The sequence below is a fragment of the Heterodontus francisci genome, chromosome 3 (assembly GCF_036365525.1).
Source record: "Heterodontus francisci isolate sHetFra1 chromosome 3, sHetFra1.hap1, whole genome shotgun sequence".
NCBI classification, from domain to species: domain Eukaryota; kingdom Metazoa; phylum Chordata; class Chondrichthyes; order Heterodontiformes; family Heterodontidae; genus Heterodontus; species Heterodontus francisci.
The window spans coordinates 159617090-159644012 of NC_090373.1; the positions used below are offsets into that span (position 1 = coordinate 159617090).

Genomic DNA, 26923 nt, shown 5'->3' on the forward strand with positions numbered 1-26923 from the left:
GTATGGAGGGTTTGGCTACAATCTTACAATCCTCTTAGATATGGGAGTGGGGCCAGAGTACTGGAGGACTGCAAATGTTACACCTTTGTTCAAAAAAGAACAAGAGGATAAACCCGGCAACTACAGGCTATCAGCCTAACTTCAGTGATGGGAAAACTTTTACAGACAGTAATCTGGGACAAAATTAATTGGCACCTTGAAAAACATGGGTTAAGAAATGAAAGCCAGCACTGATTTGTTAAAAGTAAATAGTGTTTGACGAACTTGATTGCGTTCTTTGATAAAGTTGATGGCGGTGGGGAGGGTGGGTAGTGAGGTTGATGCTGAGTACAGGGACTTTCAAGCTCATTTGATAAAGTACCATATAATCAACTAGTTAGCAACATTGAAGCCCATGGGATTAAAGAGGAAATAGCTGTACAGATATGAAAATGGTTAAGGGACAGAAAGCAGAGAGTAGTGGTAAATGGTTTTTTTCGGACTGGAGGGAAGTGTGCACTGATGTTTCCCCAGGGGTCAGGGTTGGGACCACTGCTCTTTTCATATATAAGAATATGCTGGACTTGGGCATACTGCTCATAATTTCAAAGTTTGCAGATGACAAGAAACTCGTAAATGTAGTAATCAGTGAGAAGGATAGTAACAGACTTCAGGGGACATAGACAGACTAGTGAATTAGGCAGATTCGTGGTAGATGAAATTTAATGCAGAGGTATAAAGGGGGTTATTCGGCCCACTGCACTGTGCTGGCTCTTTGAATGAGCTATTCAATTGGTCCCTACAAAATGTCCCCCTTCAAGTATTTTCCAACTCCCTTTTGAAAATTATTATTGAATCTGCATCCACTATCCTTTCAGGCAGTGCATTACAGATCATCATAACTCACTGCATAAAAAAATTCTCCTCATCCCACCTCTGCTTCTTTTGCCAATTACCTTAAATCTCTCTCCCAACTAACCAATTCTTCTGCCAATGGAAGCAGTTTCTTATTTATTCTATTAAAATCCTTCATAACTTTGAACTCCTCTATTAAATCCCTTCTCGACCTTCTCTATTCTTACGAGACCAATCCCATTTTCTCAAGTTTCTCCATGTAACTGAAGCATTTCATCCCTAATACCATTCTAGTAAATCTCGGCTGCACCCTCTCTAAGGTGGCAACATCCTTCAGAAAGTGCGCTATCCAGAATTGGCCACAAGACTCCAGCTGGGGTCTAACCAGTGTTTTATAAAGGTTTAGCACAATTTCTTTGTTCTCTGTTTAAAAAGCCAAGACACACTTTGCTTTTTAACAGCATTCTCAACTTGTACCGCCATCTTCAAAGATTTGTGTATATCATAGGTCTCTCTGTTACTGCACCCCCTTTAAAATTGTACCATTTAGTTTATATTACCTCATCTCATAACAAAATCTATCACTTCTATTGACAAACATAACCAGTTAATCTGTTATTTTTGAGTTGCTAATTGAAGGATAAATATTGGCAAATACTTGGTGAAACCACTTTCTCTTCTATGAATAATGCCATAGGATCTTTTCTGATTTAACATGTTATCTGAAAGTTGGCACTTCCAATAGTACAGCACTTCCCCAATGCTGCATTCAAGTGTTAGCCTAGATTATGTCCTCAAATCCGTGGAGTGGGCCATGAACCCAGGAAATTCTGACTCAAGAGTTGTGAATGGTATCACTAGTTCAAGCTGACACATGAAAAAGAGCATATGGTTGGAGGAGGTTACTGAGATAGGGAGGTGCGAGACGATGGAGGGATCTAAAGATAAAGAAAAAGATGTTAAATTGGATATACTGCCGGACAGGGAATAAGTGTTAGCCAGCAAGGATGCAGGTGATGGACAAGTAGTACTTTTGTCTGGGAAGGACCCAGCTTTCTGCATTTTGGAAAGTCAGGGTTTATGATGGAGCCAAGCAAAGGGAACTTTGGAATAAACAAATTTGGAGGTGACGGAAGTGAGGATAAGGATTTTGTGTGATAAAGGGGGAGGTTGAGATATGGGGAGAGGTGGAGGGAAGTTGCCTAAGTGCTGGAGAGGATGTGGGGTATGAAGCTCAGTTCAGGGTCAAACACAATATCTAATTGCGCATGGTTTTATTCAGCCTGAGTAAGTGGCCCGGGAGTAAGTGGTAAGAGAGCAGGATTTAGGTTGGTTACTGAAAATGTTGACTTTGATCTTCCCAATGCTCAGTTGATGGAGATTGTGACTTAGCCAAGACTTAAAATTGGACAGGCAATCTTACAGCAATAAAGTGGTCACGATACCAAGAAAAGTGGTGGAGGTAGAGCTGGGGGTCATCAGCATATATGAAACTGACCGTGTGTTTGTATATGATGTTGCCAAGAAGTAGTATATAGACAAGGAAGAGGAGGGGACAAAGGATACTGAGCAAACTATTGGGGTTGAAGGAAAACAAGTCCCCAGGGCCTGATGGCCTACATCCTAGGGTCTTAAAGGAAGTGGCAGCGGAGATAGTGGATCCATTGGTTATAATATTCCAAAATTCTCTGGACACGGGAAAGGTTCCAGTGGATTGGAAAAAAACTTATTCAAAAAGGGAGGGAGACAGAAAGTAGGAAACTATAGACCAGTTAGTTTAACATCTGTCGTTGGGAAATTGTTAGAATCCATTATTAAGGAAGTAATAACAGGACATTTAGAAAGTCAAAACACAATCCATCAGAGTCAGCATGGTTTTATGAAGGGTAAATCGTGTTTGACTAATTTGCTAGAGTTCTTCGAAGCTGTAACAAGCAAAGTGGATAATGGGGATCCTGTAGATGTAGTTTATCTGGACTTTCAGGAGGCATTTGATAAGGTGCCACACAAAAGGTTAATACACAAGGTAAGTTCACAAGTGGTTAGGGGCAATTTATTAGCTTGGATAGAGGATTGACTAACCAACAGAAAACAGAGAGTCGGGATAAATGGGTCTTTTTCTGGTTGGCAAGATGTAATTAGTGGGGTGCCACAGGGTTCGGTCCTCAGGCCCCAACTATTTACAATCTATATAAATGACTTGGATGCAGGGATAGAAGGTACTATAGCCAAATTTGCAGATGACACTAAAATAGGTGGGACAGTAAGTTGCAATAAAGAAATAAGAAATCTACAAAAGGATATGGATAGATTAGGTGAATGGGCCAAAATTTGGCAGATGGATTTTAACGTGGATAACTGTGAGGTTATCCATTTTGGTCGGAAGAATAGAAAGACAAATTATTATCTAAATGGAAAGAAACTTCAGAGTGCTTCGGTGCAGAGGGATCTGGGTGTCCTCGTGCATGAATTGCAGAAAACTAGTTTGCAGGTACAGCAGGTGATAAGGAAGGCAAATGGAATTTTGGCATTTATTGCTAAGGAATAGAGTATAAAAGTAGGGAGGTGTTGCTGCAACTGTACAAGGCATTAGTGAGACCACACCTGGAGCATTGCGTACAGTTTTGGTCCCCTTACTTGAGAAAGGATGTAGTTGCATTGGAGGCAGTTCAGAGGAGGTTCACTAGATTGATTCCAGAGATGGGGGGCTTGTCTTATGAAGAGAGGTTGAGCAGTTTAGAAGAATGAGAGGAGATCTAATTGAGGTATATAAGATGATTAAGGGGATTGACAAAGTAGACATAGAGAGGATGTTTCCTCTTGTGGGACAATCCAGGTCATAGTTTTAGGATAAGGGGCAGCAGATTTAAAACAGAGATGAGGAGAAATTACTTTTCTCAAAGGGTCATGAGTGTGGAATTCACTACCTCAGAGTGTGGTGGATGCCGGGACATTGGGTAAATTTAAGGAGGAGATAGACAGATTTTTAATTAGTAATGGGTTGAAGGGTTATGGAGAACAGGGCAGGAAAGTGGAGTTGAGGCCAAGATGAGATCAGCCATGATCGTATTGAATGGCAGAGCAGGCTCGAGGGGCTGAATTGCTTACTCCTGCTCCTAGTTCTTAGGTTCTTATGTTCTTTTGGACTTTTGGAGGATTCCCAATGGAGATGGAAAGGTGGTTGATGTGTTGGTGGGGGAGCATTTTGGTGCTAGCAACCACAACATGGTACAATTTAAGCTTGTTATAGAAAAAGAAATAGACAAGTAGCAAAAAAGGTTTTGGATTGGGGGAGAGCGAATTTTAGTAAAATAAGGCAGGATCTGGCCAAGGTAGACTGGAAAGATTTACTTGTCGGGAAATCTACAGAAGAGCAGTGGGGGGCATTCAAAAAGGAAATGGGGAGGGTACAGGCCCAACATGTTCCCTCCAGGGTATTAGGTAGGAGCAACAAGCCCAGAGAACCACGGATGACCAGAAACATTCAGGATACAATGAGTAGGAAAAGAGAGGCTTTTGGCAAATACAAGGAGAGCAAATCAACTGAAGCATTAGTGGAGTACAGAAAGTGTAGGATGGAACTTAAGAAAGCAATTAGGAGAGCAAAGAGGGGACATGAGAAAGCTCTGGCTGGTAAAAGTAGGGAAAATCCCAAGATATTCTATAAGTATATCAATGGGAAGAGGATAACCAGGGAAAGAGTAGGACCCATTAGGGACCAAGGGGGAAATCTGTGGGTGGAGCCAGAGGACATTGGTAGGGTGTTGAACGAATACTTCACATCTGTCTTCACCCAAGAGAATGAGGATGTAGATATGGAACTTAGAGAGAGAGAGCCTGTGAGGTTCTTGAGCAAATTGTCATAGGGAGTGACAAGGTATTGGAGGTTTTGGAAGGCTTAAAAGTGGACAAATCTCCAGGTCCGGATGATTTGTGTCCCAGGATGCTGTGGGAGGCAAGGGTGGAGATTGCAGGGGCTCTGACCCAAATTTTTAATTCCTCTCTGGCCATGGGGGAGGTGCCAGAGGACTGGAGAACAGCTAATGTGGTCCCACTATTTAAGAAAGGTTGTAGAGATAAGCCAGGGAACTACAGACCAGTGAGTCTCACGTCGGTGGTAGGGAAACTATTGGAGAAAATTCTGAAGGAGAGAATCTATCTCCACTTGGAGAGGCAAAATTTGATAGGGATTAGTCAGCATGGCTTTGTCAGAGGGAGGTCATGCCTAACAAATTTGATTGAAGTTTTTGAGCATGTGACCAGGTGCATAGATGAGGGTAGTGCAGTTGATGTAGTTTACATGGATTTCAGCAAAGCCTTTGACAAGGTCCCACATGGGAGGCTTATCAAGAAAGCAAATGCACATGGGATACAGGGTAACTTGATAAGGTGGATTCAAAATTGGCTTAGCTGTGATGACAGACGGCTGTTTTAGTGACTGGAAGCCAGTGTCCGGTGGCGTACCACAGGGATCTGTGCTGGGTCCCCTATTGTTTGTCATTTACATAAACGACATAGATGACTATATGGGGGATAGGATCAGTAAGTTCGCGGATGACACAAAGATTGGCCGAGTGGTTAACAGTGAGGTTGAGTGTCTTGTGTTACAGGAAGATATAGACGGAATGGTCAAATGGGCAGAAAAGTGGCAGATGGAATTTAACGCTGAAAAGTGTGAGTTGATACACTTTGGAAGGAGTAATGTGACATGGAAGTATTCACTGAATGGCCTGACACTGGGAAGTTCCGAGGAACAAAGGGACCTTGGTGTGTTTGTCCAAAGATCTCTGAAGGCAGAAGGGCAGGTTAATAGGGTGGTGAAAAAGGCATATGGGACACTTGCCTTTATCAATCGAGGCATAGATTACAAAAGCAGGGATGTCATGTTGGAGTTGTATAGAACTTTGGTAAGGCCACAGCTGGAGTACTGTGTGCAATTCTGGTTGCCACATTATAGGAAGGATGTGATTGCACTGCGGGTGAGGGTGCAGAGGCGATTCACCGGGATGTTGCCTGGGATGGAACATTTAAGCTATGAAGAGAGGCTGGATAGGCTTGGGTTGTTTTCGCTGGAGCAGAGAAGACTGAGGGGTGACCTGATCGAGGTGTACAAGATTATGAGGGGCATGGGCAGGGTGGATAGGGAGCAGCTGTTCCCCTTAGTTGAAGGGGCAGTTACTAGGGGACACAAGTTTAAGGTGAGGGGCAGGAGGTTTAAGGAGGATTTGAGGAAGAACTTTTTTACCCAGAGGGTGGTGACGGTCTGGAATGCACTGCCTGGGAGGGTGGTAGAGGCAGGTTGCCTCATGTCCTTTAAAAAGTACCTGGATGAGCACTTGTCACGTCATAACATTCAAGGCTATGGGCCAAGTGCTGGCAAATGGGATTAGGTAGACAAGTCAGGTGTCTTTAATGCATCGGTGCTGACTTGATGGGCCGAAGGGCCTCTTCTGCACTGTATTATTCTGTGATTCTGTGATTCTGAGATGAGAGATAAACCATTGCTAGAAATGTTCTGATTTAGACAAGATAGGTAGGAGGGAAATCCTGCCACAGCATACCCATAGAGCTGGACAGTGAAGGATAAGTTGGAGGAGGAGGATGGCATGGTCAACTGCCTCAATGCTGCAGAGTTCAAAGAGGCGAAGGAGGAATAATGTATCACAGACACCACCATGGAGGAAGAATTGTACCCTAAAACAGAATCTTTGATTAGCAATCGCCACAAAGAAAATTCAAGCATATAGATTATTTGTTTTCCCTTAATCTCCCCTCCTTTCCTGAAGGCAGTGATTCATGTTGGGGTACAGTTCCATGGCCCTCGTGTGGAATCAAACAGTGAGTGTCTGCATACAGGCAATTTTATCATGAGTCCATCATGGCCATCATTCAATTCTGTCTTTGGGACCATTATCTACATTAAAGATGCTATAGAAACTCAAGTTGCCCTTGGCTTCACTTGAGGTTCAGACAGTTGCACTTTGAAGCATTGTACAGCAACCAAAGGAGGCTGGTCTTTCCTCTTCCTAGTCCTGAAAGTCCAACTCATCACCTTGATGGAGATCAGCTAATTGATCAGGGCTAGAATCTAGGGGTCAGTGTCATACCATGTGCTGCATTTACCCACTGAGCCATCTGGGGAACCCAGATATGAAACCCCAAGCATAAATATAAAGAAATTAGATTCTTTACAATGTATTCCAATACGATAATATCTTTTCATTCCAATATGATAATATATGTTTCTATTATATGATATTATAAAGGATGCAATGAAATAAGTAACAACTGCAATTCTGGAAATGCAGACTCTTGTTTCAATACTGCCATTTGATAGTTCTCTGTTGGCCTAATTTTCCTCTTTTTCACTCCTCTGTATCTATGCACTACCACTCAGTTGGTCTGGGTAGATGGTCCTACCTAGTGACAGCTCAGTGTTGCCTTTTGGCCAACTTGACTGAGGGTGAACATGAGTAGTTAAGCAAAGTAGCTTTGCCCTGACTCCCCCTCACACCTCTATTTCTCTTCTTACCATGAAAATCCAGGCTCAGATATGGTGTACAATTGAAACTTTAGTGTTCCTGTAAGTTAAGATTGCACATTGGGCAGGACTTTGCTCTCAGTGGACAAATGGCGTCAGCCGTTCATTACACTTTCACTTTCCCACAGATTTTCTATGGGTTTTTGCACTGGAACTTGCTGTGATTTGAAAGTCATTTGGGCGCAGTGCCCTCTACAGGGGATCTGGGACCTGTGCAAACAGGGCAAGCAACTGTATTTCCTTAGCCAATCAGATTGCAGAATCCTTACTGAGCAGTGCAGAGACTGAACCAGAAAGTGTCACATGGAATAGTTAATTCAATGCCAAATCATGTCCAGAAAGCAAAATAAAGAGAGGGAAAAGAAAGACAAGATTTAGAGAGATAGATAAAAGAGGCAGAAATGAAAAGCCGAGGGAATGAGACTCCACACTTGTAAAAGTTAATTTTCAGTGCCATAGAGGTTGTTTGCAGTAATTAAGACTTATCACATCATTGCAAATTTACTTACACTGGGATAGACAAGCCCTAAATTATTCTGGCGAGTTTACTGTGTTTCGATCGTATAAGTACAGCAACTTCATACCCATCCATATCTTTCAATGCTGAGTCGCTTGGCGAAATAGCGTATAACACAGCTTCTGGAGCAGCAGGGCAACTCAGACGGCAACTGCCTGATACCTGCGTTTAATGGCACATGTGCGGACTCTGGAAGTTGCTGTCTAATTTAATAACGGCAAGCGCAGTTAGCCTCACCATTATTTCTACTGCAAAGTCCAGCCCAATGAATTCCAGAACCTGGTTATGCCACTATTTTGTGGGGCTATGCATGTCCTGTAAGATGTTAATGTAGTTACAAGGAATACAGTAGCCTAGTGGTTCTAACACTGGACTATCATTGTAAAGACCATGGGCTGGATTTTCGTATTGGAACTGGGAAGCAGCAGCTAGGACTGATTTTAGGTCAGCAACCCGCTTCCGGTAAAGTTCAGATTTTCATAGGGGTGAGCCTTCAATTGATATGGAGATATGTTTCCTGTCCATTTAGAGCCAGTGGGAGTGGGAACGGAGGTGGGTCGGATGAAGTGTATGACTTATTTAGACACCCCAAGGTTGCCATCACTGAGGCTGTTGTTTGTCCTGAGGGAGAGATCTGCAGTTTGAGCCAAAGCCTTCCACTGCATCAGAGAGAAGCGAGATGTTCAAGGAGAGCTGGAGGCCTGGTACCCAGGGCAGGGCAACACCTCGCTTCATCGATGCCAACCTGAATCTGATGCTGGAGGCCGTGAGAAAGAAGAAGGAAGTCTTCTTCCTAGAGGGTGACAAGAGGAGGGCACCTCCTCGTCAAGCAGCAGCAGCGCCTCTCTATTCAGCATCATCCCCCTCCATTCCCAATTCCTCTCTTCCTCTTACTTCCTGCTTCTCCCCCAATCAGCTGTCTCCTTCCAGGGCCTCATCGTCCTCAAGGTCCACACCTCTCTGGTGGGCCATGTTATAGAGAGTGAAGCAGGCCATCACATGACTGAAGCCCTTGCAGCAGGGTATTGTGGGGCACCACCTGACCAGTCCAGGCACCAGCACCACATCTTCAGAAGGCCAATGGTCTACTCAATGGTTATCCTGCTGAGCAGTTGGCTCTGGTTCTATCGCCTCTGTGCCTCTGTCTGGAGCTCGCGTAGAGGGGTGAGTAGCCATCTCTTCAACGGATAGCCTTTGTCCCCTAAAATCCGTCCATGGACTTTGGGGGTTGGAGTGAAGATCTGCAGCAGTCTGGACTGGCAGATGATGAAGGAGTCATGACAACTGCTAGGGAAGTAAGTGCACAAATGAAGAAAGCTGTTACTCTGGTCGCAGATCAGTTGAACATTTAGGGAGTAGAAGCCTTTCCTGTTGATGGATCTCACTGGCCGGTCATTGGGTGCCTTGATGTCCACATGGGGGCATTCAATGATGCCCTATACCTGGGGGAATTTCAGCAATGGAGGCAAAACCCAATGCCCTCTGCCCCTGCAAGGCTGTGTCTGTCGTTAAATGAATGTGCTGTCCAGCACTGACAAAGAGATGCAGTGGTATGCAGCTGTTTTTGAGATGCCGCTAAGGTCCGCAGCTGTACCTTGGAAGGAGCCAGTACCGAAGAAGGTCAAGGCCACAGTGATTTGACGGCCCCAGCAGGGCATGATGACCAGTGATGTGAGAGGTGAGTTCCTTGGTGACGAGGGCACAAATGCCTGTGACCATCTGCCTGGAGAGTTGCAGTCTCCTACAGCACTGGTTCCTGGTCATCTGTCTTTGGCGGTCAATCCTGTGTTGAGGGTTTGGCCTCCGTTGCCATCCTGCCCTTCTTTCCTCTCCCATGCAGTCCTGTGGAGGCTGTTGCCCCTCATTACCACCATGTCCAACAGCTGACATTCTTGCCCCACTGCCAGCTGCAGCCTTCTTTCTGCACAGATGGCCACCCAATTGTCATTGACAGCCTTGCCCCTGTGATGCCAGGGGGTGCTGTCCCAGTCAAAGACTGGATGCTGAGTGCCCACTCTCTTCGTCACCTGTGCAGCGACAAGGGCAGCCCCGTAATAAGTGCCCAGTCATCCTTTGCCCTGCTGACCCTCTTATTGGGCCAATATGATGCTGTGGGGTAGCCATGACTGGCTCGCCACTCTTTACCCGCCTGCCTTCAGCTGGTCAGTTTCTGAAAGGGCAGGTAAATTGTCCGCCCCTTTAAAAATTAAAAGGTCAGCCTCTAACAAGTTTCTAAACTGTGTTAATTGGCCTCAATTGGAGGGAGAGCAGAATTCCTGACCTGCCCTCCCCCATGTTGCTCATTATTGCCTGAGCCAGGATCAGCGCTTTGAAATCGACACGCCACCCGGTGCCTGGGTTTTTGGGCCACCCCCCTACCTCTGTTGCCAACTTCAGGGGCCCCCAAAAATTCAGCGTCATGACTTCAAATTCAAGTCACATGGCAAAAGGGTGAATTATATGCAATATATCAGACAATTGTGGCGTTGACAACAGAAAAATTAATAGCAGAATTTTTACAAAAGTCCAACTGCTTCATTAATATCATTCAGGGAAAGGGTCTGTCATCCTTAACCGATCTGGCCTACGTGACTCCAGTCCCACAGGATCTGGTTGACTCTTAATGCACTCAGAGGGATGAACAATAAATACCACCTTGCCAGTTTCACCCACATCCCAACAATAATTTTTACAAAAATGAGCTCAGCCGCCGATGTCATAACGGGCACTAAGTGAGTGATGATCATTGTGAACAACTTCAATTAATTCCCTATGCAGAGAGTTCAACTTTTATTTAAAGTACCACAATAGATTGGATTAGTAAACAGATCAGGCCCATCATCATTTAAAACACATGCAGATGCTTCTAGCAAAGTCATGGGTTGCTAGTTTAACAAATTGACTGTGCCAGTTGTTCCAACAGTTTCAACGGATTCATTCCTGAACTGTGATTGTCACAGTGGCTGCGTATTAATCATAATTTCACCTGAAATTGATCCCATTCCTTAAACTTCCCTTGGCAACCATAGTTGTCAGTTTGTTTCTCCTCCTACCTGTCAATGCTTGGGAGAGCGCTGAGCTGGGAACAGTCGCTGCATCCTGGGGGACGGTGCTGGTGTCTGGCTCTGGAGTGCTTAAGGTGGGCGAGATAGGTGGCGGGTTTTGTGGAATACGAGGCTTCCTCTGCCAATAACAAGAGAGAATTTGAAATGACTGGTGAAACTTTCAAACATATTCTGCTTACTTTTGCCTGTAATTGTTACATTTATGAAGACTTCATCATTGACTCATGAAGGAGCAGGTAACTTAAAAGAAAGAACTTGCATTTATATAGTGCCTTCCACAACCTCAGGGTGTTGCAAAGCTTTTTCGAGCCAATAAAGTATTTTTGAAGTGCACATTAGAAATAATACTAAAGGAACAACAAATTGCTTTTTCCTGACATTCAGACCGGCATGGTCAGCTTCAGAGCTATATTACACCACTTACTACCTTAGGATTAAAAATAGCCACAGGCCTAAAAGACCATTAGCTCTTGTCTACTGACTATGTAAGATAAATTATGAGGGCCAGTGAGCTACAGCTTACATTCAGATATTCAACAGGTGAGATTGTGCCCTAATAAATTATAAAGTGCAAAGTTGTTACAGTCACCCTTTGTTTTGGGATAGAAATCATATAGAGGATGATGTACTCTGTTTATAACATATTTTAAAGACTGGGAGAAATGGTTTAGTTATGCAGTATATCCTACTGTGATTTGGTCTCAAAGATAACCAGCAAACTGTTGTGCGGCATGATGTTAGAAAGTTTATATCAAAAAATATTTTCTCCAACTACTGTCGTGCAGTGCAGTTTTAAAATATTTCCATAATTTGGTAATTGATTGAGCAGTAGGACACAATTAGAGATAAAAGGTTAGTTCCTGATTGGTAGAATATGACAAGGGATGCTCCCCAGGGATCTGCAAAGATGTGCAAAACAGTTGTGAATAAATGGACCATCAGCAGAGATTCTGCCCTATACTTACTACTTAAAACTATGTACATGCCTTGAATCAATTTGCCAAAACATTGATATGGAACACAGAGAGAAACCAACGTAAAACAGAGAATGGTGTGCTCATTTCACACTTCTATACGGTAAACTACACATTGCATGTCTATACAACCTATAGACTATTGTAGTGAATGAGACGCTCTTACTAAGACTTCCATATTCAGCAGAGTCTCATGGTGGGGATTGTGAGCTCCCACTTTCTCATCTAAGGATTGCATTTTATTTATGCCTCCACTGTGTTAATAAATCCAAATTTTCTGGTGTTTAGTCACTTCCTCCTGCTTGAGCGAGAACCTGTACTCTGGGTGAAAACGTAAGAACAAACTGGAAAGGGTCCTTTTGCAGCATTCACAGGGAAGACCCGTATGAAAACTATATGTTGTGTAGTTTTAATAGAGGGTTTTCATTTGTGCTATAAACACTGAGAAAGACCCACTTCCATAAAGTTAATTTGCTTAGCCCAGTTCTCCAAAAGGCATAAACAGATGAGAGGGTAAGAAAGTAAAAAGTGGGGAAAATTGAAAAAAGTAACTAACATTTGAGCTAAATTTTACCCATTCATTGTCAATGGGTAGAAAATACAGTTCCATCAAGAAGCTTAGTAAAAAGACTGAAAGACAGAGAAAACATGATAAGAAGTGGTTAGCACTGCAGCCTCACAACTCCAGGGACCCGGGTTCGATTCTGGGTACTGCCTGTGTGGAGTTTGCAAGTTCTCCCTGTGACCGCGTGGGTTTTCGCCGGGTGCTCCGGTTTCCTCCCACAGCCAAAGACTTGCAGGTGATAGGTAAATTGGCCATTGTAAATTGCCCCTAGTGTAGGCAGGTGGTAGGGAATATGGGATTACTGTAGGGTTAGTATAAATGGGTGGTTGTTGGTCGGCACAGACTCAGTGGGCCGAAGGGCCTGTTTCAGTGCTGTATCTATAAATATTTTTTTTTAAATAAAAAAAGAAAGTGAGGGGATTGTTATATATTAATGCCACTGTTATATTGTATTGAAAGATGTGGCATTGGCTCTATTTTTGCAATGAGGCAGTAAGCATCATCTATTAAAAAGGTGAGGAAGGCAGAACTTAAAACATGGTACTCAAACTTAAGTAAAGAGTGCTGCTCAGCTGCCTCCCAATTCCAGTGTCATTTTTAATTACCAAAAATAGCTGACAGCCAGTTATATCAACAAAATGTGAGTGCCAATCTGCCTCAGCGTTAAAAACTCAGCCCTTTTGAAAGGCCATTCAGTCCTGGTATGGGGTCACCTATTGCACATGATTTCTCATAGGAAGTTGTCTGGAAGCTGTTCTTCCAATAATTCGTGATCAGTCACTCTAACGATAACTGAAGAAAATCAGCTACTCCAAGCAGCCACATGAGCTGCAATAGGACAGTGAACCCTGCTGTATCATAGGCTGACTGTCCCCTGTAACTGGTGTGATGGACACAGCTTGCTGCTTTTAGATGTGAGGCAATCTCGAGTATGCAGTTGACACAACTGCAAACTCATGCCTAGGATTTACCTTATGTTGACAGATCTGGGGTTGAGGGAAGAGGAAAAGAAACCAACATAGAACATTGAGAAAGAAAAATAAAACTGAAAGAAATACAGTAGAAAAGTTGCTTTAATAAACAGAATGAAATAAATAGTAATGTATTGTTTGTTTAATAAAGCTGTACAACCTGTTTCTATTAAATGCCAAGAATCATCTTCCACAAATTGCACGTCAGCTGTGCTCTAAATATTATTTAAAGTGCTGTTTCCAGGAATGGCTATTGCAAAGTATGTACTGTCTTTAAACACATACAGGTTAACTATTTCCTGGACAACAAATAGGTCCACTTCAGTTCTAACTTCCTTTTCACACCCTTAGCTAAAAGTCAATAAACAATTTTTTTAAAAAGGCTAACGACTGCAATTTTTTTTCACCAGTCATTTTTATTAGATTAGGGGAGCAGAGTGCTATATTGCAATACAGCTGCAACGTTACATTAATTTTGCCTCTCTCCGTTGCAGTGTTGGCTGTTAACTAATATTTTGCTTCTTGAAAATTTGTGGAAAGTAATTCAAAAACAGTCAACAACCAAAAACAAAAGCACCTCATTTAAAAGCTTCAATTGGAAAAAAAATCCTTGCGATGCTTTATCCATATATTTTTGATAGGTCCATAATGTGGTCATGTCATTTTCTCTTTTCATTAACTTCAGAATTAAGAAGGCTGATGTGGGATTCATTTTTAATAAATCTGTTAGTTCACAAGACCATCCTCAAAAAGGATATGTTCTTTGTACCTGGATGCAAACCGAACCTCGATCTTCGTAAACAAGTAGGAGGAATTTCCTGTGTTTGCTAGTTGTAGCGAATTTATAAACATATTCTTTATAAACAGTACATAGGAAAAATCTTCCCCTGTAACACCAATCTGTCTTGTTTAAACCAAAGACAAGCTGTTTGTTTTCCTTGCCCATTCTATCAATGAAGTTCATGATATAAGGTGATTTAGTGAGATATTTCTTTAGATTTTCTTTGATTACTGTGACTTATTAAAGAGCTGAGTTCTATGTCATATTGAAAGCTTTTTTTGGTTGTTGCAGAAACACAGTAGAATGGTTAAGGCCGACAGTCTCTGAAAATTAAAAAACCCTGTTTCCTTAGTAACAAGTATGGGAGAGATCATTAATATGCATACACAGAATGGAGAAAAAATATTAACAGGTTTAGCATAGTCAGTGCTAAGTCAGTGCTAATCCTGGCAAACCTCATAAAGTCTCTACCCTCCACTGTCACATTCTCTTTTTATTTCGATTCTTGTGAAATGAAGTTACTGGGAAGATGCTACTGCAGTTATTTATTTCATATTGCATTAGAAATTCAGTTTTGAACCCTTTATTGAGGTGGGGGGGGGGGGGGGGGTGCGGTCTGATGTGCAACTCAATGCATTACAAGTAAGATTCTGTCAGTGTTAAACAATGTTAAGAAAATTTTTATAATACCATTCAATCATGTTGAGAACATTATATTTGCCATGAGCTATTAACATTATTTGACAAGGAACAAAACAATCAATTCATTACAATTTAGCAATATTCTCATCACAGTTTTTGAATCAACTGGGCCATCCCATGAAATGCATATATACTCCCTTGTGTAATCCATGCTAATCACAGAATACACCCTGATTTTACTGGATTGTTAAAGTAATGGATAGGTCTTTACAATTCTCAAAAACATATTGACATTGAAATTGTGTGTCTTAGCACAACAGCATTTTGTTCCATTTCTGGTTTTCTTGAAGAGATTGGAACTTGTAAGCTAAGGTCTTCCTGAAACATGCCTGAGTGAGTCACTTTACATACTCAAGCAATTTGCACATGCACAGTACATCCTTCACACTACAGAGATAGCGTAAAGCTGCTGTTTTGCAGGAACTCAAACATATTTACCTTGCTTCCAGGTTTTGGTCCTCTTTTTTTGGGTATTTTCAGCGGTAAGACAATTTTAGATGGAGCTGCCACAGCATTCTGCACGGCCAGTTTGAAAGCTGACTGAAGGAGCTCTTGTCTCCGTTTTCTTCCTGGTTTCCTTCCTCTTCGCCCCGGTGTATGCTCTGAAGCCACTTTCATTGCAGACTGCATTTCACTCTCTTCAGATTGTGGTGGCAAGGGAGTAGCAACGCTCTTTAGGATAGCAACTAAAAAAAAACAGGTGACAAAAAGAGAGAGAGGAATTTAAATGACAGGCAAGAAAATGATCGTAAAAAAATCACTGTGAATTTTCCAAATTTTTAGTACTATGTGATAGATTTTTATTTTCTTATTCTCATAGTGAGACATTCCTTTTGCCAGTTTAAGCTATTTTATATACAATATATAGATGTAAATGTGTCAAACAAGCCAGCTTCATAATATAATTACCTGTACATATCAACAACCTCTGTACTTAAATTACGTACAGTAGAACAAAATCTGCTTGTATTGCCTTATGTTACTAAACCACTACTTATCACAACCATGCAGACAAACCATTCCCTAGTTCTTATTACCTGGTTAGCTAGACTACAACATTAAACCTCTAAAGTAGCTGAGGCAGGAACACACTTATTGCACATGCACAATAAACTGGCAAAACCCATCTTTGCATTGCTTCTCCTTGTAAACTAAGACTCCAGCAGCCTAGTGTTCCAGCTGCAAACATCTCATTAAACTAATGCATTCAGGGCAAAGCAGAAACTCGATTTGCCATGGCTACAACAGTGAATTTCCATTACGATGACAGCTTAAACCACATCATGTCCGGAAACCAACCAACCCTGTGCTTTCAGAAGAGAAAAAAAACATATTACATGCACAAAATGAAGCCTGCATGCGGTATATCTTCCTTCCTCTCAATCAGCTCAACGAGGAAATGTACTGTCAAGAGAGAGGAAAGATAAAAACATATTTTTTTTAAAATGTGAAACAAATAACACAAATGTAGAATACAATCCACAAAAATAAATCAGATATGCAGCTATGAATTAACACAAGCTAAAATGTTATGCATTCTGTATCTTTCATCTCCTTATGACTTGAGGTGCAATATTATAGAATTCCAAATTATTGTTTTTCTCCTCAACTCTCCTATTGTTTTAACAACGTTTGCTGAAGCACACTGTTTCATGCTACTTGAAACACAATGGTTCTCAATCAGGCATTTTTCTAGTGTTACTCTTTCAGGCTACCCTATTTGGACCTCCTCCACAGTTTCCATGGAAACCACACTGAAAATGTCAAGTCAGCACTCCACCGTCTGTCACTAACATAACTTGCTCTCCCATTCACATATGGGAAGCTAAATGTGTGGCAACACATCCTCGCAGGCTCACACAACAGTGGGCAGCGCTACGGGGTTAAATGAGCGACAAGATTCCCTCGAAGGTTCACAGAAAGTTACAAGTGAAGTGACTGAGCCCAGTGCCCGTCAGATCGTCGCATCAGAGGAACCAAAATAGACGGGTATCAACTCATGAGGCAGCTGTTCGGCATGGGAAGAAAACCCATCAATGCTGACTTAATATTGACCTTGTGAACTTCAACAGTGACATTTTAAAACTACAAATGACATTACATATTTAACATATTCTCAGTGTCGTACACAGAGCACTCTCTTATGGGGAAAATGAGTTCAGGTATAGATTACAATGAAATCTATAAATGCAATATTTTAAATATCATTTGACTGCAACCTCCCATCCCCGCGAATTATGGAATTTAATGAATGCGTAATACCTACTATTTAAGTTAATAAAGTGTAGTTTTATTACTTTTACACCCAGGAAGGTGGGTTACGTAGCATAGGACCCAGGGTATTACTGCTAACTTTTGACACCTGTCCTGAAGTATACAGCATCCTGTAACAGTACTGTAGAAATAAAAAGTTGTGCCTAGTTCCTTCCAATTTTTTCCCTTAATGTTTTGTTGCCTGAAGAACTCATGCTGGGCGAGCAATTTCCACTGGTACCAAGGTGAGCTATGGAGGACTTCACAGCAGAGCCCAACTAGATCAATCTCTATTCACACATGGCATTTGCAGGCAGGGTTGCAGGATAGCAATCAGAAGCAAGAACTCTGGCTTATGTTTTTCTCCTCCCTAGAGCAGGGACAGTGGGGCCAATTGCAATGCAGGCAACCACCTCGTACACAACAGCACTGGGGGAGCAGGAAGAATAAACACAAGATCACATTAGTCACACAATGTCAGCGAGGGGCAGCAAGTAGTAGCAGCATAGAATGATTAAATGCAGGGAAATTGTACTGTGTGCACTGTTCAACTACAAGTGATATATTTAGCAGTTCAGTAGGAAGGGAAAACGATATAAGTGAAGGCACTTCTCCAGTTCTGAAGATAGGTCACTGACCTGAAACGTTAACTCTGCTTCTCTCTCCACTGATGCTGCCAGACCTGCTGAGTATTTCCAGCGTTTCTTGTTTTTATTTCCTTTTTCCAGCATCCGCAGTATTTTGCTTTTATATAAGTGAAGGCATATTGGTTGAGGGCCTTCTGAAGATGTAGTGGGGACCATGTGAAGTCATCCTCAATAAGAGCTTGGCAACAGCTCTCGCAGCAGGCAAAGAGGTTTTATTTGATCTATCCTCATTAATATTGCCTCCTTGTTCAGGTCCATTGCTCACCTCCTCAAGATGCTCAGTTTAGTCCTCATTGTACAGTAAACCACAATGATTCTGACTCTGGCCAGGCTGTATTATAGAGAACCCTCAATTCTGTTACAGCTTCTGAATCACTGCTTCAAGACAGTTTCACTGATGCACACATTTGAGTACACCTATGTTAGGTATACGTAGATGCTGTACAGGTGTCACAAGCCAGGGTTCGACCACCAAAGATTCAATTTAGCACATTCTTATCAGGGTAAAATAATGTAAGCACAGTGGATTGGCATAAAATAAAGACATTGTGACTAATGCCAGGAAATGGGCATTCACCTACATGGTCCTAATCACAGACAAGCTGGACATTGGTCACTCGAATCCCTTGCAGTTTATGAAGCCTCCACTATTGGGGGAAAAAACTATCTCCACTAATTGATGAGTCCATAATCAGAGGATATAAATTTAAAATCATCACCAAATTACCAGGGGGAGAGACTAAAAGAATTTTTAATTTGCAGATAGCTATTAGGTCCTAGAATTCCCCAGAAACAGTGATGGAAGCAGAATCCATAATAGCTTTTAAAACAGAAATGGATAAATATTTGAACAAAGAAAGGTCTCAAAAAATATGGGGAATGGTAAAGAAAATGGAAACTCTTTCAGAGGCGGTGCAATGTCTAAATGGTCGCTTTCTGCGGTCTTCTATTCTAGAATTCTATTGATTGACAGGAAGTGGGAAAAGGTGGTGGGGTAGCTCTGTTAATTAAAAAGGCACTAGTACTGGAGTGAGAGATGACCTTAGTTCTAAAGATCAAGATGTAGAATCAGTTTGGGTGGAGGTAAGAAACAGCAAGGGGCAGAAAACATTGGTGGGAGTTGTTTATAGGCCACCAAACAGCAGTGATAATGTAAATCACAGTATTAATCAGGAAATTTGAGGTGTGTGTAATAAGGGTAATACAGTAATCATGGGGGATTTCAATCTACGTTTAGACTGGGCAAACATTATTAGTACTAATGTTTAGAGGATGAATTCTTGGAATGTATGCGAGGTGGTTTTCTAGAGCAGTATGTTAAGGAACCAACTAGGTAATGGGATATTTTAGATCAAGTATTGTGCAATGAAAAAGGGATTATTAATAATCTTGTTGTAAAGGATCCTTTAGGAAAGAGTGACCATAATATGATTAAGTTTGAAAGTGATGTAGTTCAATTAGAAACTAGGGTCTTAAATCTAACCAAAGGAAACTATGAAGCTATGAGGGGCAAACTGGCTGTAGTGGATTGGGAAACTACATTAAAAGATATGACGGTAGACAGGCAATGGCTAACATTTAAAGAACTAATACATAGTTTACAACAAAAATAATTCCTTTAATGCACAAAAACCCAGCAAGGAAAGTGTTCCAACCATGGTTAACAAAAGAAATCAAGGATTGTATTAGATCAAAGGAAGAGGCGTATAAAGTTGCCAAAAAAGATAACTGAGGATTGGGAGCATTTTAGAATTCAGCAAAGGAGTAGTAATGTCACTGGACTAGTAATCCAGAGCCCAGGCTAATGCTCTGGGAACACAGGTTCGAATCCCATCACGGAAGATGGTGAAATTTGAACTCAATTAGTAAATCTGGAATTAAAAAAGCTAGTTTAATGGTGGCCATGAAACCATTGTTGATTGTTGTAAAAACCCATTTGTTTCACTAATGTCCTTTAGGGAAGGAAATCTGCTGTCCTTATCTGGTCTGGCCTACATGTGACTCCAGGCCCACAACAATGTGGTTGACTCATAAATGCCCTCTGAAATAGCCAAGCAAGCCATTCAGTTCAAGCGAAGTTAGGGCTGGGCAATAAATGCTGGCCTAGCCAGCGACGCCCACATCCCACAAATGAATAAAAAAAAGAAAAAGATTAAGATAGGGAAAATAGAGAGTAATCTGGCGAAAAATATAAAAACAGACTGCAAAAGCTTCTTTAGGTATGTAAAAAGGAAAAGGTTAGTAAAAACAAGTGTGGGTCCATTACAAGCGGAGTCAGGAGAAGTTATAGTGGGGAATAAGGAAATGGCAGAGAAACTAAACAAATACTTTGTCTCTGTCTTCTCTGAGGAAAATGCTAAAAACCTCCCAGAAATAGTCAAGCGAGAATCAAGGGCCCAGTGTAAACGAGAAACTGCAAGATATTAACATTAATTTAAAAAAATTCTAGAGAAATTAATGGTGCTTAAAGTAGATAAATCCCCTGGACCTGATAATCTACATCCCAGAGTGTTGAAAGAGATGGCTGTAGAGGTAGTAGATGCATTGGTGGTCATCTTTCAAAATTCTATAGCGTTTGGAATGGTTCCTGCAGATTGGAAGATAGCAAACGTAACCCCACTATTTAAGAAAGGAGGGAGAGAGAAAATGGGGAACTACAGACCTGTTAGTCTAACATCAATCGTAGGGAAAATGCTAGCATCTATAATAAAGGATGTGATAACAGGACACTTAGAAAATAATGGTAGGATTCGGCAGAATCAACATGGATTTATGAAAGGGAAATCATGGCTGACTTTTACCAGCCCCTCGATGCTGTGGGTCGTGGCGGGTAGGCCTGTAAAATGTTAACCGGAGCGGCCCACCAAGATCCACAATGCCGAGCTGGCCCCGCCGGATATTAGCGGCGGCGACAAGGCCTCAGTCCGGCCCTCCCGCCTTCATTTAAATATTTAAATTAGATACATTAACATGTAAATGAACTTACCTGCCACCGCAGGCTGTCCCACACCAATTTTACAGCCAACCAGCCGCAACTCGCATGCCTTCGGAACTCCATTGGAGTTTCGAGGCAAGACACTGGTGGGGGGTGGGGGAATAAAATTATCAGGGCGGGAAAGGGGGGAGCGTGGCAAAGTATTCCTATTGGTTGTGAAGATGGTGAAAAGGGGTTGAGGGCCAAAGATACTGAAGTTCGAGGGGGAAAGTTTAGAATTCAAAAAGTGTTTTTTTGGGGGGATAGGTCAATTTATGTTTTGCGAACTCAATCGGGGGGGGGGGGTGGGAGAGGGGATTCATGTTAAATTAAACATTTATTAATTTTTTTAATCACTGCGGCACCTTTAAATATTTAAATATATCCTGAACAGCTTGAAGTCCTTCAAAAATGGCGCCCGGCGCCTATGCGGTGATGCAGGACACCATTGCCAGGGATCTGGCAGCCGCCCCCTCTACGTCATCGGGAGTGGCTGCTCCGCCCCCTGCATTTAAATGAGCCCCTGCACGTAATATCGCGGGGGCTCTGCGGCAGCACTTCCATGTCGAAAGGCTGCGGACCTCATAGCGCCACCGCAGAGCACTGATAAAATTCAGCCCTATGTTTAACAAACCTGTTGGAGTTTTTTGAGAATGTAACTAACAGAATAGATAAGTGGGGAACCGGTGGATGTGGTATATTTAGATTTTCAGAAAGCTTTTGATAAGGTCCACACAAGAGGTTAGTAAACAAAATTAAAACACATGGGATTAGGAGTAATATACTGGCATCGATTGAGAACTGGTAGACGGACAGAAAACAGAGAGTAGGAATAAACTGATCATTTTCAGGTTGGCAGGCAGTTACTAGTGGGGTACAGCAAGGATCAGTGCTTGGGTCCGAGCTATTCACAATCTATAACAATAATTTGGATGTGGGGATTAAAAGTAATATTTCCAAGTTTGCAGATAACACAAAACTAGGTGGAAGTGGAAGTTATGAGGAGGATGCAAAGACGCTTCAAGGGGATTTGGAGAGACTAAGTGAGTGGGCAAAAATTTGGCAGATGGAATACAATGTGGAGAAATGTGAGGTTATCCACTTTGGTAGGAAAAACAGAAATATTGAGTATTTCTTAAATGGTGAGAGGCTGGGAAGTGTTGCACTTCAAAGGGACTTGGGCATCCATGTTCTTACAGATACAGCAAGCAATTAAGAAGGCAAATGGTATGTTGGCCTTTATTACAAAGGGATTTGAGTATCGAAGTAAAGCTGTCTTGCTGCAATTATAGAGAGCCTTGGTGAGACCGCACCTGGAGTATTGTGTGCAGTTTTGGTCTCCTTACCTAAGGAAAGATATACTCGCCATAGAGGGAGTGCCACGAAGGTTCACCAAAATAATTCCTGGGATGGAGGGATTGTCCTCTGAGGAAAGATTAAATAAACTGGGCCTTTATTCTGTGGAGTTTAGAAGAATGAGAGGTGATCTCATTCAAACAAAGAAATTTCTTGACAGGGTAGATGCAGGAAGGTGACCGGAAATGCTGCACCTGTCCTGTGGCTTGGCCGCAGGTCTCCATGAACATATGAATCATAGCCTCTGCAAGCTAATTTACAGGAATGTCCACTTTTGTATCAGTTGGGAGGTGAGGCACAGTCCGCTTATGATGTACTTGCATTCTTCCTCCTCTTCTTTCTCCAAATAAGACAAAACTCCCTTTATGTACAACATTTACAAGAAAAAAAAATGAGCGAAAGATGGAAAAAATATTTAGAATGCAACTGTGTGTTGCCGGTTGTCTCTTTAAATTCCTTAGTATTGCAAAGCACAGTCCTGCAATCTCGCAACCTGAATTTATATGGTGGAAATTAAGCAGCTGCGTACTTCTGGCATAAAGACTACAAAATGACATCACTTCCCTCAACAGGATAATATTAATAAAGCTGGCATCTCTCACTGGCAGTTAGCAGGAATTATCGCAACTGGAAATTCCCAGATGCCAAATCCGTGGAAATTCAGCGTCATTGATCTCTGTCCATTTTCAACTGCATTACACCTGGTGTGTGCCAATTTATGAGGCATACTGGAGACTAAAATAGGCCCCATGGCTTTTTTTGTGGGAAGAATTCTGATTGATGGAGCCAGACAGCTACTACAGTGCACTGAAGTAAACACAATGCACCCAGGGAGAGCATAAGTTCGACCCTCGGAATTCCTCACACCATGAGATTCTGATCTCACTTGGTGCATGGGAGGAGGAGGAAGAATATTGAGTTTGGTCCCTATCTCCAGACAGGGGATAACATGGAACTAGGAAAGCAGCTGATGACTTTAGTTCCATACCCTGTTAAAGGAGTCTGGATATGCACCTCAAGTGCTGTAATCTGCAGGGCTATGGACCAAATGCTGGAAGGTGGGATTAGAATGGGTGAATCGTTTTTCAGCCAGCGCAAATATGATGGGCCAAGTGGCCTCTTTCTGTGCCGTAAACTTTCTATGATTTCTATGATTCTATTAAATCACTTAGGGAAGCGAGTGAGTTTGGTGTTTCTCTCTTTATCGTGTGGGTTTTGTGGAAGGAGAAGGTGTCAAGTTTAATCCAGACAGCCTGAGAGAGAAGTGTATAGATCTGGGGAAGAGTGATTGGTCTTAGTTTTGTCCACACCTCCTGACAGAGGATAGCACAGAGAGAGGTAATAGATGAAAAAAAAATTTAAACTGCATAAAGAAAGAACAGACAGCACATTGCAGAGTGATCTGGAGAATGACTCAAGACTGTGGTTGAGTTGTCTGAGGAAGGTAACAAGCAGACAATAGTTGCTCACCCCTAGGAAAAGAGGGAGGTGGATTTGGGAAGTGCTTTGCCATCAGGCACCTTTACAGTTTTTGCATCTGACCGAAGAGAAGCACTAAGGCATTTACTTTTGATAAAGAGTAAATAAAAAGAAGCTGCTTCTAGTGGCAGAAGGGGCGGTAACCAAAGAACACATATTTAAGGTGACTGGCAAAAGCACCAGAGGCGAGATGAGGAAAAACAAATTGTGCAGCGAATTATGTTGATCTGGAATACACAGCCTGAAAGGATGGAAGCAGATTCAATAATAACTTTCAAAAGGGAATTGGATAAATACTTGAAAAGGAAACACTCTCTGGGCTGTGGGGAAAGATCAGGGGAGTGGGAATAAATGGATAGATCTAGCCATGAGCCGGCACAGACATAGTGGGCCGAATGGCCTCCTTTTATGTTGTATTATTCTATGACTGCCAGAGACCTGAAAGCAGGCCATCTGCTCTACTAGGGAATAGTGCACAAACAGGTAAGATGTTAAATATAAAAATCTAAATCAGAGATGGACAAAAATAAATGGAATTAAATTGCTCACCACTCCTTTAGTCAAATACATTTCACTTTTGCAATTCCTCTTGTGGTAAAACATTAAAAAGAGTAAAAGAGCAGCCAGATGGGACTTAGTTACTGTTCCAGATGGGTGGGAAATGTGAAGGATGGTTCTCCTATTTCACGTCTCTTGAAGACAGCTTTAACACTTGAGTGTTTTAACAGACAAATGGCAGGTTTTCTTGTAGGTTTAAAGAAAGATAAATGTTTATTGAACAATATCTGAAAATATTCGCAACTTCACCCACTCACACACACATGTACACACAAACACACACACAAAAGAAAAAATAGAGATTAAAAGATAGCATGCATTTAGACTTAATGGTTTTAAAAAGAGTTTGTTGTGAAACTTTGCTTGTTTCCCAGGAGGAAAATTTAAAAATGGCACAGCCCTGTTTCTCATTTTTCCTGGTTCACTGGCATCAAACTTCAGAAAGTTTCAGGTGGACGGATGCTCTGCTGCAAACTTCCTTGGTCCAGTCTCAGTCACAGTTCAGCAGCAAAACTCATGTTACCATTTCTCAAGTAGGGGGTTTCAAAGGCCACCTTTTTGTCTCTGTCTCTAAGTAGTTTAAAGATGGTATTCTGACAGGGTCCTTCTTCTTGCTGGGATGGGTCGCTCTCTTCCTTCTGACTTCTGGCTTTTGTGCAGAAAATGTCTCTTATTAAAACTTCTTATAAGTGACTTGATTTCTGTCAGGTACCAAAGTTTCTCTCCCTTTGTGTTTTCATAAATGGTGTTTGATGGTGTGGCCATTCTTAGACAATCGGTTTGGATATTGCTCATCTCTATGTCATATCAATAAAATGGTGTTTTTCACACCATTTATCCTGAGTTTGAGTCTGGTGTCTCTAAGCTGAATTTTACTAGCGTGCTGCAGGTCGCGGTAGCGCACTTTGAAGGTGGCGGTCCACCCGCTTGAAGTGGTTGTCGCTGAGCCCCTGCAATATTTCACACAGGGGCTCATTTAAATGGAGGGGTGAAGCAGCCACCCCCCCCCCTCCCCCGCCGATGGCATAAAGTTGGCAGCTGCTCCATCCCTCACAACGGCATCCGGCGTCACTGCGCAGGTGCCGCCACCATTTTTAAAAGGTCATTTTCATTTTTAAAGGTCCCGCTTCACTGCAATCTGCCGAACAATTTTATTACAACTTGGGTTCCCCTCTCCCCCACCCCCATGAGTCCTCATTTATTACAGTGACATATCCCCCCCAAAAAAGCACCTTTTGATTTCCTGAACTTTCCCCCCAACGTCAGAACATTTGACCCTCAGCCCCTTCCCATAATCCCCACAACCAATTACAACAGTTCTCCCCGCTCCCTCACACCCTCCCAACCTGAGAATTTCACTCCTCCCCACCAGTGTCACACCTCGGATCCCCCAACGAGAACCGCAGGCTCAGAACTTCCAGCCACCAGCCAGAATATCAGCGTGAGATGGCCGTTGGGACAAGGCAAGTTTATTTGAATATATTACAAAGTATTTACATATGAAAATTAAGGCTCTGCCGCCGAGCGATGGTGCGTGGGGGGGGGGGGGGGGGGGGGTGGTGTTGCTGAACCAAGGCCTCACCGCCGCCGCTAAAATGCGGCGGGGCCTTTCCATTGTTGCGGTTCGTGGTTGGCCTCTCCCGGATTTTCCGGGCCCATGCCGCCATGACCCCTGACGTCAAAAGACTATTAAAATCAGCCCTCTATGTCTGCCAAGTCATTGTTAGCCCAACTCATTGAAGAGGGGTAGCCATTAAGCTTAAATGGGTCATTTATATTTCTAATGCTTTCTTCAACACTTGACCAGACATGACGATTGGTTCAAGGTCCATCAGTTACCATGTGTATTCGCACTACAGGAGAAGTCACCTGACCTCTTACTCCATCTTGTTTTGCAGCAAAAGGTATCTGTATTGATTTTCATTCATCAGTTCATTTTATAGTTCAGAATTTCTCCTGACGTGAGCGTGACAATACACAGACCTTTAAAAATGGCAGGACATGTTGATAAAACTATTTTTAAAAAAAAGGAAAGCATGTGGAATCCTAGGCCAGCAAGTTCCTTGGAGCTGCTCCTGCACCACTGGTTTTACTTTGGTGGAAAACCATGTTCACCCATGTGAACGGAGAGTCCATCACAGTTCCAATGAAGTAATACTGGTGGAACGGGAGCAGCTCGGACGAATTTCCTGACTGGAGTTGTTATCAATGGGGCATCAAGTACAAAACAGTGGTAATGTTAAACCTACGCAAATCTTTGGTTAGTACTGCAGTATCTAGTTTTGGCGTGTCCTACTGTAGGAAGGATCCACAGCTATGATAAGGAGATGCTTTACTTACTAAGAGAAACTGGGGTTCGTTTCATTAGAATAGAGAGAGTTAAAGACGAGAGCTGACTGAGGTGCTCAAAATAATGAAGGGTTTTGAGAAGGTAAATAGGGAAAACTATTTCCACATATATTTACCAAAAGAACGAAGGGAGAGGTTGAGATTTTTTTTCTATATAAAATGCACAGCATTATTAAGACATGGAATGGTCTAACAGAAACAGTGGTGAAAGCAGAATCCATGCAAGCTTTTAAAGTGCAAGTGGGTCAAAATTTGAAAAAGCAAAATCTAAGCTGGCAAAGCCACACTCACCTCCTTCTATGCTGTAAAATTCCATCATTGGCAAATGATCTAAAATGTGTGCAAGATATGTGCAAA

The 26923-nt window shown here is 42.2% G+C and overlaps 1 protein-coding gene across 3 annotated transcripts in view; it reads right to left on the bottom strand.

The window, feature by feature from the left end:
- scml4 (Scm polycomb group protein like 4) overlaps positions 1 to 16149 on the bottom strand; it is a 154781-nt gene extending 138632 nt beyond the window's left edge. For all 3 annotated transcript variants that reach the window (XR_010972738.1, XR_010972737.1, XM_068027159.1), the window contains exons 1-3: positions 15988 to 16149; positions 15389 to 15636; positions 10946 to 11075 (exon numbers count right to left, since the gene is read on the bottom strand). Coding sequence is in view for 1 of the 3 variants with exons in the window: in XM_068027159.1 (XP_067883260.1) it covers positions 10946 to 11075; positions 15389 to 15580 (322 nt within the window). In the remaining 2 variants the exon portion in view is untranslated. The remainder of the gene's footprint in view (positions 1 to 10945; positions 11076 to 15388; positions 15637 to 15987) is intronic.
- Between the last annotated feature and the right edge of the window lie 10774 nt (positions 16150 to 26923).